The sequence below is a fragment of the Rhinoraja longicauda genome, chromosome 10, assembly GCF_053455715.1.
Source record: "Rhinoraja longicauda isolate Sanriku21f chromosome 10, sRhiLon1.1, whole genome shotgun sequence".
Classification (NCBI taxonomy): Eukaryota; Metazoa; Chordata; class Chondrichthyes; order Rajiformes; family Arhynchobatidae; genus Rhinoraja; species Rhinoraja longicauda.
Genome location: NC_135962.1, coordinates 3409666 through 3431220, shown reverse-complemented (window position 1 = coordinate 3431220; position 21555 = coordinate 3409666). Strand labels below are relative to the sequence as shown.

The 21555-nt window shown below is 49.6% G+C and overlaps 1 protein-coding gene across 5 annotated transcripts in view; it reads right to left on the bottom strand.

Annotated features, from left to right (window-relative positions):
- Positions 1-1106: 1106 nt before the first annotated feature.
- nin (ninein (GSK3B interacting protein)) overlaps positions 1107-21555 on the bottom strand; it is a 142582-nt gene continuing 122133 nt past the window's right edge. For 3 of the 5 annotated variants that reach the window (XM_078406067.1, XM_078406070.1, XM_078406071.1), the window contains 9 exons: positions 20704-20817; positions 18291-18404; positions 15217-15363; positions 13633-13812; positions 12333-12473; positions 9942-10055; positions 6789-6935; positions 4633-4746; positions 1107-2952 (listed from right to left, as the gene is read on the bottom strand). In XM_078406067.1, the coding sequence (XP_078262193.1) occupies positions 2740-2952; positions 4633-4746; positions 6789-6935; positions 9942-10055; positions 12333-12473; positions 13633-13812; positions 15217-15363; positions 18291-18404; positions 20704-20817 (1284 nt within the window). In that variant the 3' untranslated portion in view covers positions 1107-2739. The remainder of the gene's footprint in view (positions 2953-4632; positions 4747-6788; positions 6936-9941; positions 10056-12332; positions 12474-13632; positions 13813-15216; positions 15364-18290; positions 18405-20703; positions 20818-21555) is intronic. The other 2 variants (XM_078406068.1, XM_078406069.1) reach the window with 2 other exon arrangements.

Sequence of the window (21555 nt, the reverse complement as noted above, 5' to 3'; positions counted from 1 at the left end):
ACACTTAATCTTTTGCTGTGTTCATCATCTGATATTTCACAGATTTCCACCTAACTGCAATGTTGGTATTCGCCCACTTTTTAGGGAGGTTAGCCGCTAAATATGCATTAAAAACTTTCCCCCAGATCCTCGGAAACCCTCCACCTCCACATACCTTTTGGTTTCTGATACGTTTTCATTGCATCTCCTTTTGTCTCATCTTGTCCTGTCGACTTCACCTTGCACCTATTCCCTTTATCCTGTATCTATACTCTGTGGACAGCTTGATTGTGATCATGTGCAGTCTTTCTGTTGACTGGTTGGCACGCAACACAATATAGCTTCTCACTCCACCTCGATCCACGTGACAATAATAAACAAAACAAACTAGTTTGGTTCACTTTAATGACACAGCATGGAAACAGGCCAAATGTGTAGACAGGACTGTTTTTGGTTGGGAACTGCAGATGGTGCTTTACACCGAAAATGGACACAAAATGCTGGAGAAACTCAGCGGGACAGGCAGCATCTCAGGATAGAATGAATAGGTGAGGTTTCAGTCTGAAGAAGGGTCTCGACCCCAAACGTCACCTATCTTCAGAATAAAGCAGCATCCTGTCTACACATTTGGCCTGTTTCCATGCTGTGTCATTAAAGTGAACCAAACTAGTTTGTTTTGTTTATTATTGTCACGTGTGTCGAGGTGGAGTGAGAAGCTATATTGTTGCATGCCATCCAGTCAACAGAAAGACTGTACATGATCACAATCAAGCTGTGTAGACAGGATGCTGGTTTATTCTGAAGATAGGCACAAAGTGCCGGCGTAACTCAGCGGGACAGGCAGCATCTCTGGAGAAAAAGGATGGGTGACGTTTCGGGTCGGGACCCTTCTTCAGACTGAAAATGGTCAAGAGGGGGTCGGGGGGGGGGAAACAGGCCCTTGACCCACCGGGTCCATGGCGATCATCGAGCACCCATTCACACTAGATCACCATTGTCGTATTTGAAGCATCCACTTCCTACACACAAGGGTTTAGCAAGACCTGAATGGACCACTCCATATGCAATTTATAATCTATAAGCTATCTCTGTGTTGTTCCAGTCAGCGTTGAGAGAAAGACGATTGGTTTCTGTACTCGAGAATGTTTATTTTGTACAAAATTAAATATTAGATAATATGATACTTTTGCATGTTAAAGGGGTTTCCAGAAGTTTGAAACACTAACACTGTGACAAGTTTCATCGGATTGTTCGGCACAGAAGAATCACAAATATCAACACAAACATTTCCCCCCTCCAAACTTCTTCTTCGTACCACTTTATATTCTTGCTTACAAACTTCATAAGTTAAAAATAATGCATATTTTACAGTTAAATAATCAACGTTAATACTTTGGATTTAAAAAAAAGCTAGTTGTCAACATGTACACAGTTTGCAACAGTGGAAAGCTGCTGCTTTTGTTTGGCTTGTCTCCTCAAATACAGCTTCAGATTGGCTCATCTCCGCTCGTTTACAGTGCTTAGTCTTTGGCCTACAGTGTTCGAGGGATCGTTGAGCAGAAATCCCACCAACACCCGGCGGTTCACATGTGTGCAGGGAGGAACTGCAGATGCTGGTTGAAACCACAGACCACTAAATGCTGGAGTAACTCAGCGCGGGACAGGCAGCATCTCTGGAGAGAAGGAATGGGTGGCGTTGCGGGTCGAGACCCTTCTTCAGACTGAGAGACAGGGGAGAGGGAGACGAGAGATATCGACAGTGCTTCGGTGAAATGAATGGAAGATATGTAAAAAAAGAACTGGTAATCAAGAAAATGTGGAGCCCACAATGGTCGATTGTTGGCTGAGATAGGTGATACAGACAGAGGAACTCAACAGGACAACAGTAAAACTAGTACGAGACGAGGGTGGGGGAGGGTCGGAGGGAGAAAGAGAGAGGGAGAGGAAGGGTTATTTGAAGTTAGAGAAGTCAATGTTCAAACCGCTGGGGTGTAAGCTGCCCAAGCAAAATATGAGGTGCTGTTCCTCCAATTTGTGTTGGGCCTCACTCTGACAATGGAGGAGGCCCAGGACTGAGGCCTATGCAATCTCCCGGTTGCCAAACACTTTAACTCCCCTACTGACCTTTCTGTCCTGGGCCTCCTCCAACTCTTGCATCCCCTCTCTCCATCCCTCCCCCACCTATTCCTCTCATAGTGTCATAGAGTCATAGATTGATACAGTGTGGAAACAGGTCCTTCGGCCCAACGTGCCCACACTGGCCAACAATGTCCCAGCCACCCTTGTCCCACTTGCCTGCGCTTGGTCCATGACCCTCCAAACCTGTTCTATCCATGTAGCTGTCCAACTGTTTCTTAAACGATGGGATAGTCCCAGCCTCAACTACCTCCTCTGGCAGCTTGTTCCATACACCCACCACCCTCTGTGTGAAAAAGTTACCCCTCGGATTCCTATTAAATCCTTTCCCCTTCACCTTGAACCTTTGTCCTCTGGTCCTCGATTCCCCTACTCTGGGTAAATGATCTACCCGATCTATTCCTCTCCTGATTTTGTCTCCTCCAGAGATGCTGCCTGACCCGCTGAGTTACTCCAGCGTTTTGAGGCCTGAAGGACCTCCAGCCTCTCGGAGCGCTGTGTTCGGGACGGATTATTGGCAAGCGCTCAGTGCTTTCCCAAATCCGCAATATGCTGGATGATTGATAAAGTGCGGTAGTGTTCAAGCTTTGTCCCTGCCGTGCAGGGCTTCGTTTACGGGCTGCGTTACGATGAATAGCAAGTGGAGGCTGCCGACAGCGAAGGTGCACTTAGCTCCTTCAGCAGCTTGTTCAGCCCCGCGATGTTCTCCTCCAGCAGGTAGTTCTTCTTCTCCGTCGTCTTCTGTCTTTGCTCTGACATTTCCAGGGCCTTGAAGAGCTGAGCATTTTCGACGTACAGGTCCTTCACCATTTCATCTGCCTTCATGTTCTTCGACAGCTGGGAATCAACAGGTCATAAGGTCATCAGTGACAGGAGCAGAATTCGGCCATTCGGCCCATCAAGTCTACTCCGCCATTCAATCATGGCTGATCCATCTCTCCTTCCTAACCCCATTCTCCTGCCTTCTCCCCATAACCTCTGACACCCGTACTGATCAAGAATCTATCTATCTCTGCCTTTAAAATATCCACTGACTTGGCCTCCACAGCCTTCTGTGGCAAAGAATTCCACAGTTTCACCACCCTCTGACTAAAGAAATTCCTCCATCATCTTCCTAAGGAACGTCCTTTAATTCTGAGACTGTGACCTCTAGTCCTAGACTCCCACTAGTGGAAACATCCTCTCCACATCCACTCTATCCAAGCCTTTCACTATTCTGTAAATTTCAATGAGGTCCCCCCCTTCATTCTTCTAAACTCCAGCGAGTACAGGCCCGGTGCTGACAAACGCTCATCACATGCTAACCCACTCATTCCTGGGATCATTCTTGTAAACCTCCTCTGGATCCTCTCCAGAGCCAGCACATCCTTCCTCAGGTATGGTGCCCATAATTGCTCACAATACTCCCAATGCGGCCTGACCAGCGCCTTGTACAGCCTCAGCATTAGTTACACATGAGACAATCCACTTACTGCTCCTTCCAAACAAGTGTGAGATCACAGACACACACCTCTTCTTTCATACATAAACGTCTGCTTCATTACAATCATTACTTGAATAATCTAGATTAATTTGATTGCTCTCCCTCACTGTATATTTATTTTCAATTAAAAATAGGTAAATTTTTCCATTTAAAAAATCCAGTAAAGGAAAAATGTGTTTACAGAACAGGAACCTTGAGGGTAGAGGGCAGAGGCTTCTAAAAATAGAGGGCAGAGGAGTCTAAAACTAGAGGGCAGACTTCTAAAACTAGAGGGCAGAGACTTCTAAAACTAGAGGGCAGAGGAATCTAAAACTAGAGGAGGGCAGAGGAATCTAAAACTAGCGGGCAGAGGCTTCTAAAACTAGAGGGCAGAGACTTCTAAAACTAGAGGGCAGAGGAATCTAAAACTAGAGGGCAGAGGCTTCTAAAACTAGAGGGCAGAGGAATCTAAAACTAGAGGGCAGAGGAATCTGAAACTAGAGGGCAGAGGCTTCTAAAACTAGAGGGCAGAGACTTCTAAAACTAGTGGGCAGAGGCTTCTAAAACTGGAGGGCAGAGGAATCTAAAACTAGAGGACAGAGGCTTCTAAAACTAGAGGGCAGAGGAATCTAAAACTAGAGGGCAGAGGCTTGTAGAACTAGAGGGCAGAGGGTTAAGGTGTTTCTTCGCTGGACTGGTCCAAATTGTCTCCTGCTTTCAATGTAACTGGAGCAACGAGCAGATTCAACACGGTAAATGACACACAAATTTGTGAGGCGAGCTATATTTTGGACATTGATCACGTGAGTGGCAAGGGTGATTTGTTTTTAAAAAAGACACAAAGTGCTGGAGTAACTCAGCGGGTCAGGCAGCATCTCTGGAGAACATGGATTGTTTAAGGATAGGTACAAAAACTGGTGAGTATGACACCATTGATACCGAGAATGTACAAAGTGTTTTTTTGCACAGTTTCTGTTTTGTATATATTCTTTAATTTTGCATAAAGTCTATTTTGAGATATATTTTTAAAAATCAATAGACCACACACAGCACACCTGTTCCTTGAGTTGAATGACTTTGTCCTGGAGTAGGAGCTTTATATTTCTTAATTTATTTTCAACGACCTGCATTCTTTCTTCCATCTTTTTCAGCAGCTGCTCATATGCCCCCTGAAAGATGAGGAATTCATAAGAATTGGGTGTTACAGTGAAAAAACAATGCAGACTCTTTTATTTTTGACTGAGTTATAGAGCATTGATACAAGTTACAACATTTAATCCAGAAACGTTTCTTAAATGACAGAATCCTACGTGTTAGTTACGCCATTTTAGTCCACAAATGATTAAGAACAGAGGCATGACCTTAATGAGCTGTCGGAGATCACGAGGGGCATAGATAACATGCCTCACAGGCTTTATCCCCAGGGTACGGGATTCTAAAACTAGAGAGCACAGGCTTAAGGTGAGAGGGGAGATTTGGGAGGGATCTCAGGGGCAACGCTGTCACTCAGAGGGTAGTCCGAATCTGGAACGAGCTGCCGGAGGGAGCTATAGAAGGGGATACAATTACTCTGTTTAAAAGACATTTGGACTGATATAAGAATAAGAAAGATTCAGAGGGCTATGGGTCAAATGCCAGTCAATGGGACTAGCCCAGTATGTCATCTTGAATGGCATGGATAGGATAACTAACTGTCTGTTATGGACCAGATCACTCAGAAGACAGTAAAATCATCAGAAACCTTTCTTTCATTTAGGGTGGGTGTGCAAAAGATATATTCAAAAACAAAATTATTCCAATAAATATATATTATTTTCAAAAATTCTAAGTAAATATATGAAAGGGACATTCAGGGTCGGCACGCTGGCTCAGCGGTAGAGTTGCTGCCTTACAGCTTCAGAGACCCGGGTTCGATCCTGACTACGGGTGCTGTCTGTACGGAGTTTGCACGTTCTCCTCGTGTCTCTGGAGAGAAGGAATGGGTGACGTTTCAGGTCGAGACCCTTCTTCAGGCTGGTTTGTCGGTCGATTGGCTTCTGTAAATTGCCCGTGGTGTGTAGGATGTGAAAGTGGGATAACATAGAAACACGGTGGTTGGGTCATTGATGGTCGGCGCAGACTCAGTGGGCCAAAGGAAGGAACTGCAGACGTTAGTTTAAATGGAAGATAGACACAAAATGCTGGGGTGACTCAGTGGGACAGGCAGCGTCTCATTATTTGCAGAGTGAGTGGAGGGCTGTACGTTCAGAGGAGGTGAGGTTGGAGTAGGTGAGGGGAGTGGGAAAGTTGAGACGCCGGTAGTTAGAAATGAAGAAGTCCAGAGAGGGTAAAAGGCCATCTGGGGGAGTCCAAGAGGAAGGGGACCAGTGGAGATGGGAGATGGGGTGATCATTGGATGCTGAGGACTCCTTCCCTTTGAAAAAGGCACGGAGGCAGAGGCGACGGAAGAAAAGCTCTACATCGTGGCAGATCTGGAACTCGTTGAGGTGAGGCGGAGGGGAACAAAGGCGAGGCCTCTGCTGAGGACAGACCGTTCTGCATCAGAAAGGGGGAGGTCAGGGGGGGGTGGTGAAGACACGACAGATGCTGCCTGACCCGCTGAGTTACTCCAGCTTTTTAGAGGCATGGAGTGATACAGTGTGGAAACAGGCCCTTTGGCCCAATTCGACCACACCGGCCAACAATGTCCCAGCTACACTAGTCCCACATGCCTGCGCTTGGTCCATATCCCTCCAAACCTGTCCTATCCATGTACCTGTCCAACTGTTTCTTAAACGATGGGATAGTCCCAGCCTCAACTACCTCCTCTGGCAGCTCGTTCCATACACCCACCACCCTCTGTGTGAAAAAGTTACCCCTTGGATTCCTATTAAATCCCCTTCACCTTGAACCTATGTCCTCTGGTCCTCAATTCCCCGACTCTGGGCAAGAGACTGTGCATCTACCCGATCTATTCCTCTCATGATTTTGTACACCTCCATAAGATCTCCCCTCATCCTCCTGCGCTCCATGGAATAGAGACCCAGTCTACTCAACCTCTCCCTGTAGCTCACACCCTCTAGTCCTGGCAACATCCTCGTGAATCTTTTCTGAACCCTTTCAAGCTTGAAAACCCTTTTTGGTGTCTCTGTGCTGTGCTGTGAGTGTTGTGTTGGCCATTGGTGAGAGTGGACATGCAAAGATGGATGTGATGCTCTCCCTCCACCTTCACCTGCTGCGTGCTGCTCTCCGCAGAGCTCACGTGCATCTCCTCCCGCAGCCGCGCCAGCTGCTCCGTGGGCACCATGGACAGCATCTGCTCCCGCATCTGCTGCAGCTCCCCGGCAGCCTGCGTCTGGCTGCACTGTGACTGCTGCAGCTGCAGAGAGAAATGCAACCAGTCACATGCGGGCAGACCCAGAGATGAGCTTACAGTGGGGGGGGGGGGGGGGGGGGGGAGGGGAGGGCCAGGGTGAGTGGGGGGTGGGGGAGGAGCAGGGTGAGGGGGGGGGAGGAGCAGGGTGAGTGGGGGGGGGGAGGAGCAGGGTGAGGGGGAGGAGGAGCAGGGTGAGGGGGGGGGGGTGGGGGAGATGTCTAGTTTATTGTCACGTGTGCCGAGGTACAGTGAAAAGCTTTTGTCGCGTGCTAACCAGACAGCAGAAGGACAATACACGATTACAATCGAGCCATTCACAGTGTATAGGTACACGATAAGAGAATAACGTTTAGTGCGAGGTAAAGCCAGCAAAGTCCGATCAAGGATAGTCCGAGAGTCACCACTGAGGTAGATAGTAGTTCAGCACCGCTCTCTGGCTGTGGTGGGATGGTTCAGTTGGCTGATAACAGCTGGGAAGAAACTGTCCCTGAATCTGGAGGTGTGCGTTTTCACACTTCTATACCTTTTGCCTGATGGGAGAGGGGAGAAGAGGGAGTGGCCAGGGTGTGCACAATGTGTACACACTGAGAGGAGGGGAGAGGGGGCATATTGGGGTTTTATTTGAAATTGGGGACTTCGATGTTCCTAGTGTTGGGTTATAAGCTACCGAAGCAGAACACAAGGTGCTGTTCCTTCTGTTTGTGTGTGTGGCCTCAATAGGGTTGCCAACTTCCTCACTCTCAAATAAGGGACAAAAGGTGACGTCACCGCCACGTGACCTCACCCAGCCATCGGCCACGCACTCCAATGGCGGCCGCCCAGGCTGGGAGGCGGGTTGCTATGCAACCTCCGTTAGGCAGCGCCCGGGCCTACACTGTCCGGGACTATAGCGGCTCCCGGACCTACAGTGTTCGGGCCTACAGTGTCCGGGCCTACAGTGTCCGGGCCTACAGTGTCCGGGCCTACAGTGTCCGGGCTACAGTGTCCGTCCGGGCCTACAGTGTCCGGGCCTACAGTGTCCGGTCCTACAGCACCGTCCGGGCCTAATACGGGCAAGAGCGGTCCCGTATGGAACAAATCAATTTAGCCCAAAATACGGGCTGCCCTGGCTAATATGGGACAGTTGGCAACCCTAGGCCTCAATGGAGGAGGCCTTGGACAGAGAGGACAGCGTGGGAAGGAGAAGGAGAGTTAAAACGGCTTTTAATCCCACCAGAGCACTTGGCTTCAAGCATCACTCCATCTCATCTGCTTATTGCCCAAGCTTTGACCTATGCTGTCTGTGTGGAGTTTGCACGTTCTCCCTGACCATGTGGGTTTCCTCCCACATCCCAAAGACGTGTGGGTGTGTAGGTTAATTGTCCCTCTGTAAATTGCCCCCGGTGTGTGGGGAGTGGATGCAAAAGTGGGTTAACATGGAACTAGTGTGAACGGGTGATCGACGGTTGGTGTGGACTCGGTGGGCTGAAGGGCCATGCTGTATCTTTCAATCAATCAACTAATTAGTTTAGTTTAGTTTGGTTTTGATGATTCAGCATGGAAACAGACCCTTTGGCCCACCGAGTCCGACCAGCAATCACCCTGTAAACTAACACTATCCTACACAATAGGGACAATTTACAATTGTGTTTTTACTGAAGCCAATTAACCTACAAATCTGCACGTCTTTGGAGTGTGGGAGGAATCCAGACCATTCACACGGTCACAGAGGGAACGTACAAACTCTGTACAGACAGTGCAAGTAATTAGGATTGAACCTGGGTCTCTGGTGCTGTCAGGCAGCAACTCTACCGCTGCACCACCATGGGTTGAGATAGAATCATAATGATTGTTCATTTCTCCAGTTGTTACTGTGTTTACGGGTCTGTATTCAGCGAGGAAGGGCGTTCAGTTCAGTTTAGTTTATTGCCACGTGTACCGAGGAGCAGTGAAAAGCTTTTGTTGCTTGCTAACCAGTCAGTGGAAAGACAATCGATCCATTTACAATGAATAGATGCATGATAAGGGATCGTAGCTGAAGTAAGAAATGTTGCTGTCGGAGTAGAGATTTAAGAGTATGGCGGTCACGGTGGCGCAGCGGTAGAGTTGCCGCCTTACAGCGAATGCAGCGCCGGAGACCCGGGTTCCATCCCGACTACGGGTGCTGTCTGTACGGAGTTTGTACGTTCTCCCCGTGACCTGCGTGGGTTTTCTCCGAGATCTTCGGTTTCCTCCCACACTCCAAAGACGTGCAGGTTTGTAGGTTAATTGGCTTGGTAAATGTAAACATTGTCCTCGGTGTGTGTAGGATAGTGTTGATGTGCGGGGATGGCTGGTCGGCGCGGACCCGGTGGGCCGAAAGGGCCTGTTTCCGTGCTGTGACTCTAAACTAACTAAACTAAACTACAGTGAATAGATACATGATAAGGTAATTATTCACAAAATGCTGGAGTAACTCAGCAGGTCAGGCAGCATCTCAGGAGAGAAGGAATGGGTGACGTTTCGGGTCGAGACCCTTCTTCAGTCAGAAGAAACGTCACCCATTCCTTCTCTCCCGAGATGCTGCCTGACCTGCTGAGTTACTCCAGCATTTTGTGAATAAATACCTCGATTTGTACCAGCATCTGCAGTTATTTTCTTACGATACATGATAAGGGATCATAGTTGAAGTACAATACAATACAATATATCTTTATTGTCATTGTACCCAGGGGTACAACGAGATTGGGAATGCGCCTCCCATACGATGCAATAATTTAAGTAATTAACAGCAACCCAACGAAACGAAACAATTGTAACAGTTTTTAGACAGGGTAAAGTGCACGTTGATCTATGCGTTGTGGCCATCGGGCTCAGCAGGACCGGTTCATAGCAGAGTAAACAGTGGTGCTGCAGGAATAGAGATTTAAGAGTATGGAGCGATTGTAATGTGTGATTGTTGACCTGTGGCCAGCACGCAAATTGTCGCCTGGGTTGGGCGCCATCTTGGAATCTGGTGCGGGCGTTGGTCGATCTCTCCCGGGGCCTCACCTGGTCGCTGGTCTCCAGCAGCCGGCTCTCCAACCGGACCACCCTCGCTCGTAGACTCTCCTTCTCCACACACTCCACCTCCAGCTCACGTTCAAGCGAGGACACCAGACCCATCTGTGGGGACACAGGCAGCTCTATGGGTCACTGCAGCACTGGCATCACTCGGCATCAAAGGACCGGACAGGCTAGATGCAGGAAAAGTGTTCCCAATGTTGGGGGAGTCCAGAACCAGGGGCCACACAGTCTAAGCATAAAGCGGAGGCCATTTAAAACTCAGGTGAGAAGAAAAAACCTTTTTCACCCAGAGAGTTGTGAATTTGTGGGATTCTCTGCCACAGAGGGCAGTGGAGGACAATTCACTGGATGAATGTAAAAGAGAGTTGGATAGAGCTCTAGGGGTTAGCGGATTCAAGGGATATGGGGAGAAGGCAGGCACGGGTTACTGATTGTGGATGATCAGCCATGATCACAATGAATGGCGGTGCTGGCTCGAAGGGCCAAATGGCTTCCCCCTGCACCTATTTTCTATGTATCTATGTGACACAAAATCGTTCCAATCTGATTCTGACCAAGACATAAAGTGTTGGAGTAACTCAGTGGGTCAGGCAGCATCTGTGGAGGGAATAGACAGACGATGTGTTCGGGTCAGGACCCTCCTGGACTCGTGGGGAGAAAGTTGAATGAGAGGTGGGGGAGGGGTAGAGATTCACCCCTCCCACTCCACACTATCAGAAGGGTCCCGTCCCAAAACATCACCTCTCCACGTTCTCCAGAGATGCCGCCTGACCCGCTGAGTTACTCCAGCACTTTGTGTCTTTCATCAAAAACCAGCATCTGCAGTTCCTTGTGCCTCCTCTGACAAGTGATAGGTGGATACAGATGATTGGGGAGATGGATGGAGTAAGTGACAAAGGCTAGAGGTAGAGTTGCTGCCTTACAAAGAATGCAGCGCCGGAGACCCGGGTTCCATCCCGACTACGGGTGCTGTCTGTACGGAGTTTGTACGTTCTCACCAGCACCTGCGTGGGTTTTCTCCAAGATCTTCGGTCTCCTCCCTAACTCCAAAGACGTACAGGTTTGTAGGTTAATTGCCTTGGTAAATGTAAAAATTGTCCCCAGTGGGTGTCAGATAGTGTTAATGTGCGGGGATCGCTGGTCGGCGCGGACCCGGTGGGCCGAAGGGCCCGTTTCCGCGCTGTATCTCTAAACTAAAGATAGGGGGAGAAGAGGAGGAGTGAAATGTAAAGGTGGGAGGGATGAGGGTGGAAGGGGAGGGGGAGGGGATAGAGGGGAGGGGATAGAGGGGTGAGAAAAGGGAAGTTTGGAATTTGTGAATGGGAGATGAGTGAACAGAGGAGGGGGGCAGGAGCAGGGTGAGTGGGGGTGGTGGGGGAAAGTGTGCACACGGGGGGTGGGGAGATGGGGCATATTGGGGTTTTATTTGGAATGGAGGACTTTAATGGCCATAGCATTAGGTTGTAAGTTCCTCCTGTCTGCGTGTGACCTCACCCTAACAATGGAGAGGGTCCAGGACAGAGAGGTCAGTGTGGGAAGGGGAGGGGAGTTAAAATGCCTCCTTATTGTTCACTGTGTCAGGTTCGTGTTATGAATGTTTGGAGTTCAGCTCCAGAAGTATTTTCTTTATTGGAATAAGGAATTATAAAGAATTTCTTTAGTCAGGGGGTGGTGAATCTGTGGAATTCATTGCCACAGACGGCTGTGGAGGCCAAGTCAATTGATATTTTAAGGTGGAGATTTGATAGATTCTTGATTAGTGCGGGTGTCAGGGGTTATGGGGAGAAGGCAGGAGAATGGGGTGAGGAGGGAGAGATAGATCAGCCATGATTGAATGGCGGAGTAGACTTGATGGGCCGAATGGCATAATTCTGCTCCTAGAACCCGCACGGCTTTGGGATGTGGGAGGAAACCCACGCAGTCACAGGGCGGAACAGTAGCACAGCGGTAGAGTTGCTGCCTTACAGCGAATGCAGCGCCGGAGACACGGGTTCCATCCCGACTAGGGGTGCTGTCTGTACGGAGTTTGTACGTTCTCCCCGTGACCTGCGTGGGTTTTCTCCGAGACCTCCCGTTTCCTCCCACACTCCAAAGACGTACAGGTTTGTAGGTTAATTGGCTTGGTAAAATGTAAAAACTGTCCCTAGTGGGCGTAGGATGGTGTTAGTGTGCGGGGATCGCTGGTCGGCGCGGACCCGGTGGGCCGAAAGGGCCTGTTTCCGCGCTGTATTTCTAAACTAAATGTGCGACAGCACCCAAGGTCAGGATCGAACCCACATCTCTGTGAACTTGCAGAGGTAGGGAGACTAGTCCCACCTCAACTCTGGTAATATTCTGCAGGAGTGGATTTGCTCGCTTCATTGCCAACACACCAACCTTGGTGGCGAGATCCTTCTGGATCTGGTCGTACTCTCTCTTCAGGCAGAGTCGCTCCTGCTCAGCTGCTTTAAGCACCGTGGACTTGGAGTAGTGTTTCTGGTGTTTGAGAGTTAACATCGCAGACTCCAGTTGTTTCACCTGTTTGAAGAGAACAAATGCACTCAGCCTTCTTGAAATTTTCTGTAAATGTATCATATAAGGTCCAGTTTACTCTGAAACAAACTGATTCTTACACGGACTTTCTTCTTGTGCGTAGAAAGGAACTGCAGGTGCTGTTTAAATCGAAGATAAACACAAAATGCTGGGGTAACTCAGCGGGACAGGCAGCAACTCTGGAGAGAAGGAATGCGTGGAGTTTCGAGTCAAGATCCACTTTGGTGGCAAGAACAGGAAGGCAGATTATTATCTGAATGGTGTCAGATTAGGAAAAGGGGAGGTGCAACGAGACCTGGGTGTGCTTGTACATCAGTCACTGAAAGTAAGCATGCAGGTACAGCAGGCAGTGAAGAAAGCTAATGGCATGTTGGCCTTCTTTGCGAGAGGATTTGAGTTTAGGAGCAAGGACATCCTACTGCAGTTGTACAGGGCCCTGGTGAGACCGCACCTGGAGTATTGTGTGCAATTTTGGTCTCCTAATTTGAGAAAAGGCATTATTGCTATTGAGGGCGTGCAGCGTAGGTTCACCAGGTTAATTCCCGGGATGGCAGGACTGACATATGATGAAAGAATAGGTCGACTAGGCTAGTTTTCACTGGAATTTAGAAGAGGGGATCTTATAGAAACATGTAAAATTCTTAATGGATTGGACAGGCTAGATGCAGGAAAAATGTTCCCAATGTTGGGGGAGTCCGGAATCAGGGGTCACAGTTTAAGAATAAGGGGTGGGCCATTTAGGACTGAGATGAGGAAAAACGTTTTCACCCAGAGAGTTGTGAATCCGTGGAACTCTCTGCGACAGAAGGCAGTGGAGGTCAATTCACTGGATGTTTTCAAGAGAGAGTTAAATTTAGTTCTTAGGGCTAAAGGAATCAAGGGATATGGGGAAAAAGCAGGGACGGGGTACTGATTTTAGATGATCAGGCGGTGCTGGCTTGAGGGGCCGAATGGCCTCCTCCTGCACCTATTTTTCCATGTTTCTATGTTTCAGACTTCAGTTTCGACCCGAAACGTCACCCATTCCTTCTCTCCAGAGATGCTGCCTTTCCCGCAGACTCCCTGAACTGCAATGTGCATGTGGCCAGAGGGAATGAGTCTGTTTACACGGGGCATGGACAGCATGGCTTGTTCTCTCAGTTACCTTATCCCTGGCAAGGTGCAGCTCCCCTCTCGTGTGCTGCCCCTCTTGGTGCAGCCTCTCATTTTCCTCCCGCAGTAATCTCTGCTCCTGCTCCACCAGCTGAGCCAGGTCGTGGCGATACGACAGCTTCTGCCGCTGCCGCAGATCGGCACAATGTAGGCTGTCCTCCAGCGCCTGAGTCTGCAAATCCCCAAGCAGACAGAGCGGACGTCAGTGAGCACGGACACAGGGAACACCAACACCAATGTGAACACAAGCGTGAAGACAAACGCCAACATGAAGACCAACGCCAACATGAAGACAAACGCCAACATGAACACCAACACCAATGTGAACACAAGCGTGAAGACAAACGCCAACATGAAGACCAACGCCAACATGAAGACAAACGCCAACATGAAGACAAATGCCAACATGAAGACCAACGCCAAAATGAAGACCAATGCCAACATGAAGACAAATGCCAACATGAAGACCAACACCAACATGAGGACCAATGCCAACATGAAGACAAACGCCAACATGAACACCAACACCAACATGAAGACCAACGCCAACATGAAGACAAACGCCAACATGAAGACAAACACCAACATGAAGACAAACACCAACATGAAGACAAACGCCAACATGAACACCAACGCCAACATGAACACCAACATGAAGACAAACGCCAACATGAAGACGAACGCCAACATGAAGACCAACGTCAACATGAAGACAAACGCCAACATGAAGACCAATGCCAACATGAAGACCAACGCCAACATGAAGACCAATGCCAACATGAAGACAAACGCCAACATGAAGACAAACGCCAACATGAAGACCAATGCCAACATGAAGACCAACGCCAACATGAAGACCAATGCCAACATGAAGACCAACGCCAACAAGAAGACAAACGCCAACATGAAGACAAACGCCAACGTGAAGACCAATGCCAACATGAAGACAAACGCCAACATGAAGACAAACGCCAACATGAAGACAAACGCCAACATGAAGACAAACGCTAACATGAAGACCAATGCCAACATGAAGACAAACGCCAACATGAAGACAAACGCCAACATGAAGACAAGCGGCAACATGAAGACCAATATGAACACAAACACCACACCAATGCGAACACAGACATCAACATGAACAAAGAGAGTGGCCGTCAGCGTGTGTGGACATAGTGAACACCAACATGAGCACAGAGAGTGGGCTCTGTGTGCGTGGAGACAGTGACGAGAGGTGTACAGGATCAAGAGGGGCCAGACACGCTGAACACTCACTGCCTGTTACGCAGGCGAGAGAGTTCCAAAACTAGAGGGCACGGGCGAGGGGAGAGATTTAAGTGGGAAAACTCAGGGACAACGTTTTCACTCAGGTAGAGCTTTGTGTTGCGAGCTACCCAGTTACATCAGGGCAAAGGGTCAGATATAGAGTGTAGACGGTCGTTCTCAGCGTTGTGGTGCAGGGCAATGCAGGGACATGGGTCACATGCAGACAGAGAGGATGTGTTGGGCAGGGGCACTGTGGGCCGAAGGGCCTGTCCCTGTGCTGTATGGTTGTGTGCTCTGGGTGGAGTCGCACCTTGTCCTTGCTGGTCTGGAGCTGGTTGTGCAACAGTATCACCTCCTTTCTCAGCGCCTCCTTCTCCTGCTCAACGACACGCAAGTCCGACCTCAACTTTGCCGTCTGGAGGTTGGAACTCTGTGAACCTTCCTCCAGTGTGTGCACCTAGACACATAAAGCAGCTGCTACAGAGTGGAGCAACACAACCTCGTACTTCACAAGGGCAGCGTGCACCCCAGACCCACGAACTACATGGACCATTATTGTTATTATTGCACTATTACTGCTGTTTGGATTTTATGTGTGCGTATGTGTGTGTGACAATAGACAATAGACAATAGGTGCAGGAGGAGGCCATTCGGCCCTTCGAGCCAGCACCGCCATTCAATGTGATCATGGCTGATCATTCTCAATCAGTACCCCGTTCCTGCCTTCTCCCCATACCCCCTGACTCCGCTATCCTTAAGAGCTCTATCTAGCTCTCTCTTGAATGCATTCAGAGAATTGGCCTCCACTGCCTTCTGAGGCAGAGAATTCCACAGGTTCACAACCCTCTGTGGTCCATTTATACCATGTAGTTTACCTGGACAGTAAACTGGACTGGTCCAGGAACACTGAGGCCCTGTACAAGAAGGGACAGAGCCGCCTGTACTTTTGGAGAAGGCTCCGCTCCTTCAACATCTGCAGTGAGATGCTGCAGATGTTCTACCAATCGGTGGTGGGCAGTGCCATCGTCTTTGCTGCCGTGTGCTGGGGCAGCAGGGTGAAGGCCGCAGGCACCAATAGGATCAACAAACTCATCAGGAAGCCTGGTTCCATCCTGGGGGTGGAGTTGGATTCATGGGGGGTGGTGTTGGAGGGGAGGATGCTCCTCAAACAGCAGGGCATCCTGGACAATACAGCTCACCCCCTCCATGACACACTGGTCAACCTGAGGAGCACCTTCAGCAACAGACTGGTCCCACCAAGATGCAGCACAGAACGCCACAGGAGATCCTTCTTCCCTGTGGCTGTCAAACTGTACAACTCCTCCCCCTTCTGTCGTGGGGTAGACTGAGACTGAGACTGAGACTGAGACTGAGACTGAGACTGAGACTGACCCCCCTACCCAATCTTTGCACACCCCCAACCCTTTCCACTCGACACTTTAATTTCATGTTTCATGCATCTTGTGTTTTATGAATGTGTTGGCAGATCAATTTCCCTCCTGGAATAGATAAAGTTCTATCGTATATATATTGTATGTGTGTGTGCGTGTGCGTGTATGTTTGTGCGTGAGTGTGCGTGTGTGTATTTGAATATACACTGAACATTTATTTTCGTTTATTATACTGTTCACTGTGTACTATGTTTACATATTGTGTTGTGCTGCTGTGAGTAAGAATCTTATTGTTCTATCTGGGACACACGACAATAAGACACTCTTGCCCCTTGATTTCAAGTAAGTCTTGCTTTCCCTCTCTCCTGATCCCACCCCCACCCAATTCACCGACTAGTTTCACTGTCCTGATTAATTTTACTCGATTGTATGCCTCGTGGTCACCTTCCTCTCAGATTTCACACCTTGCCCGTCTATATCTCCGTGTCTCCCTCTCCCCTGACTCTCAGTCTGAAGAAGGGTCTCGACCCGAGACGTCACCCATTCCTTCTCTCCAGAAATGCTGCCCGTCCCGCTGAGTTACTCCAGCATTTTGTGTCTGTCTTCAGTGTAACAACATTTATTCTGTCAGATTTATCAATGGAAAGGCACACCGATGCCTCATTTACTCCTGTTCTTAAGCTTTCAATTTACAGACTAGGAGTTTATTCCCTGGAGCGCAGGAGGCTGAGGGGCGATCTTATAGAGGTGTATAAGACCAGGAGGGGAATAGATTGGGTGAATGCACAGTCTTTTACTTTAAGGGTAGGGGAATCCAGAAGGCATAGGTTTAAGGTGAGAGGGGAAAGATTTAATAGGGACTTGAGGGGCAACATTTTCACACAGAGGGTGGTGGGTGTATGGAATGAACTGCCAGAGGAGGTAGTTACATGGATAGGAACGGTTTGTGGGCAAATGGGGCGAGTGTAGATGGGTTGGCATGGACGAGTTGGGCCGAAGGGCCTGGTTTTATGCTGTGTGACTCTGTCAAAGCTCATTCCGTGGTACGGGTTGGAGTGGACGATCTGGCAGCACGAAAGCTGCACAGTACTGCCCAACAAGCTGGAATCTCGAGTAGATCACAGAGTGCTGGAGGAACTCAGCGGGTCAGGCAGCATCTGTGGAGGGAATGGACAGGCAGCGTTTCGGGTCGGGGCCCTTCGTCAGACAAGGTGCGATGGGCAGCAAGCAGGGAGTTCCCAATGTGACAGAGGGGAAAACTGACGGCTCCCAAGTTTCCCCACAGCAACCTCAAGTCCGAGCCCCTCAGGACAGGCACCTCCCTGTTCCAACCGTAGACACTGAGCGGCCGTATACATTTTGATCATTTAGCTGAACACCTCCGCTCAGTCCGCCTGGGCCCACCTGATCTCCCGGTTGCCAAACACTTTAACTCCCCCTCCCATTCCCACACTGACCTTTCTGTCCTGGACCTCCTCCATTGTCAGAGTGAGGCCCAGTGCAAATTGGAGGAACAGCACCTCATATTTCACTTGGGCAGCTTACACCCCAGCGGTATGAACATTGACTTCTCTAATTTCAAGTAACCCTTGCTCTCCCTCTCTCTCCCCATCCCTCCCCCTCCCTAGTTCTCCGACTAGTTTCACTGTCCTCCTGATTACTTTTACTGATTGTCTGCCTCGTTGTCACCTTCCCCTCAGACAACAATGAACCATTCTACATTCCCTTGGTCATCGTCTGCTTTGATCTGTCGTTTTCACACCTTACCCTTCCACATATCTCTAGTCCCACTTTCCCCTGACTCTCAGTCTGAAGAAGGGTCTCGACCCGAAACGTCACCCATTCCTTCTCTCCAGAGATGCTGCCTGTCCCATTGAGTTACTCCAGCATTTTGTGTCTATCTTCGGGGTAAACCAGCACCTGCAGTTCCTTCTCGCATGTGAGTGTAAATGGCAGTGTCCCGCCCCCACCCCCACCCGGGCAATTGCTGTACCTGTTCTTGCCATGTGTTCTGCTGGGCAGTCAGCCTGTGAACTTCTCGTAGTGAAGCCTGCAATTCTTCCCTCAGATGTTCCGTCTGCATCTCCACTATGTTCATTTTGGCAATCTGCGTGCAAGTGTTACAGAGGTACCGTTACTGACGTATTTCCAACCAGCCCGCTCAAAAAGTGCATTGAAATGTTTTACCCCGAGTCGCGGAATCGACAACCGGAGGTCGTTGGTTTAAGGTGAGAGCTTAAAGTGAGTTTAGCTTAGAGATACAGCGCGGAAACAGGCCCTTCGGCCCACCGAGTACGCACCGACCAGCGATCCCCGCACACTGACACCATCCTACACCCACTAGGGACAATTTTACATTTACATCAAGCCCATGAACCTACAAACCTGCACGTCTTTGGAGTGTGGGAGGAAACCGAAGATCTTGGAGAAAACCCACGCAGGTCACGGGGAGAACAATAGACAATAGGTGCAGGAGGAGGCCATTCGGCCCTTTGAGCCAGCACCACCATTCAATGTGATCATGGCTGATCATTTTCAATCAGTACCCCGTTCCTGCCTTCTCCCCATACCCCATGACTCCGCTATCCTTAAGAGCTCTATCTTAAGAGGGGAACGGCACGGTGGCGCAGCGGTAGAGTTGCTGCCTTACAGCGAATGCAGCGCAGGAGACTCAGGTTCGATCCTGACTACGGGCGCCGTCTGTACGGAGTTTGTACGTTCTCCCTGTGACCTGCGTGGGTTTTCTCCGAGATCTTCGGTTTCCTCCCACACTCCAAAGACGTACAGGTTTGTAGGTTAATTGGCTTGGTAAATGTAAAAATTGTCCCTAGTGGGTGTAGGATAGTGTTAGTGTGCGGGGATCGCTGAGCGGCGCGGACCCGGTGGGCCGAACGGCCTGTTTCTGCGATGTATCTCTAAATCTAAAATCTAGCTCTCTCTTGAATGCATTCAGAGAACTGGCCTCCACTGCCTTCCGAGGCAGAGAATTCCACTTTTTATTTTTAGAACATAGAAACTCCGTACAGACAAGACCTGTAGTCAGGATCGAACTCGGGTCTTTGACGCTGTAAGGCAGCAACTCTACCGCTGCACCACCCTAATTTCTCACACAAAGGGTGGTGAGTGTATGGAACGAGCTGCTGGATGAGGTAGTTGAGGCTGGGACTATCATAACGTTTAAGAGATATGTGCACAGGTACATGGGGAGGATAGGTTTTAGTGGGAGATGGGCATAATCATATGCAGGCAGATGGGGTAGATGGAGCATGTTGGTCGGTGTGGGCAAGTTGGGTTGAAGAGCCTGTTTCCACGCTGTTTGACTATAAATAGCTGTTCAGTGGCAGTTTTGTCATGGCATGCACCGAGAAACAGTGACCAACATCTCTGAAACGTTAAAAAATAGATGTTCAAATTTTATACAAATTTTTAATATTACAAAATGTTGCTTATGGTTAAAAAATAAAATGTATGAAACAGGCAGCACAGTGGTGCAGCGGTAGAGCTGCTGCCTCACAGCACCAGAGACCGGGTTTGATCCTGACCTCGGGCGCTGCCTGTGTGGAGTTTGCACGTTCCCCCTGTGACCGCGTGGGTTTCCTCCGGGTGCTCCGGTTTCCTCCCACATCCCAAAGACGTGCGGGTTTGTACGCTGAGGGCGTGCAGCGTAGGTTTACTAGGTTAATTCCCGGAATGGCGGGACTGTCATATGTTGAAAGACTGGAGCGACTAGGCTTGTATACACTGGAATTTAGAATGATGAGAGGAGATCTTATCGAAACGTATAAGATTATTAAGGGGATTGGACACGTTAGAGGCAGGAAACATGTTCCCAATGTTGGGGGAGTCCAGAACAAGGGGCCACAGTTTAAGAATAAGGGGTAGGCCGTTTAGAACTGAGATGAGGAAGAACTTTTTCAGTCAGAGAGTTGTGAATCTGTGGAATTCTCCGCCTCAGAAGGCAGTGGAGGCCAGTTCTCTGAATGCATTCAAGAGAGAGCTGGATAGAGCTCTTAAGGATAGCGGAGTCAGGGGGTATGGGGAGAAGGCAGGAACGGGGTACTAATTGAGAATGATCAGCCATGATCACATTGAATGGCGATGTTGGCTCGAAGGGCCGAATGGCCTCCTCCTGCACCTATTGTCTATTGTCTAATTGCCCCTCTGGAATTTGCCCCCGGTGTGTAGGGAGTGGATGGGAAAGTGGGGGAAGGTAGAACGAGTGTGTGAGCGGGTGGACTCGGTGGACTGAAGGGGCCTGTTTGTGTCCTGTGTCCCTGAGGAATCTCCTGGCCAGGTCCTCAAGCAGCCGATGGGACGATGGTGAGTGAGGAACGATCTGTGTTCCTGCACCTCTCTGTCTCCAACGACAACAATGCCAAAGGTGCCCGACATGAGACACATCCCACCTTGGTAACGCATCGATTCACCTCGTCACTCAGCGTGTCTCTCTCCCTCACCAACTCTTCATTGGTGTGCCTCAGAGCGGCAACTTCATCCCCCAGCTCGTTAAACCTGGACAACTGTGAGGAGAAAGATCAGTTTCAGTCTAGTTTATTGTCACATGTACCGAGGTACAGTGAAAAGCTTTCGTTGCGTGCTAACCAGTCAGCGGAAAGATAATACATGATGACGAGCCGTTTACAGGACGGTTAACAGGGAGATGGGAGTCTCGGGGATGGGTAATGAGCATACAGAGGAGGGGGAAGGAGCAGTGACCGACATGGGTCAGATGGTGGGAGAAATGGGAACACACGGGAATGGGGGCAGTGGTGGGGTTGCCAACTGTCCCGTACATTACACGGGACATCCCGTATTTTGGGCTAAATTTGTTTGACCCATCCCAGTTTAGGCCCGGGGGGGGCGCTGTAGGCTCGGACGCTGTGGGCCCGGACGCTGTGGGCCCGCACGCTGTAGGCCCGGACGCTGTGGGCCCGGACGCTGTAGGCCCGGACGCTGTAGGCCCGGACGCTGTAGGCCCGGACACTGTAGGCTAACGGAGTGCATTCGGGGAGCGGGGCCGAGTGTGTTCGCCTAACGGAGGTTGCATAGCAACCCGCCTCCCGGCCCGGGCGGCCACCGTTGGTGGAGCGGGAACACGTGATTACAATCGAGCCATTTACAGTATATAAATACATGATAAGGGAATAAATGTTGCTGTAATAGAGATTTAAGAGTGTGGAGCGATTGTAATGTGTGAGTGTAGATCTGCTTCTGTGGCCCCACACAAATAGTCGCCTTGGTTGGGCGCCATCTTGGAT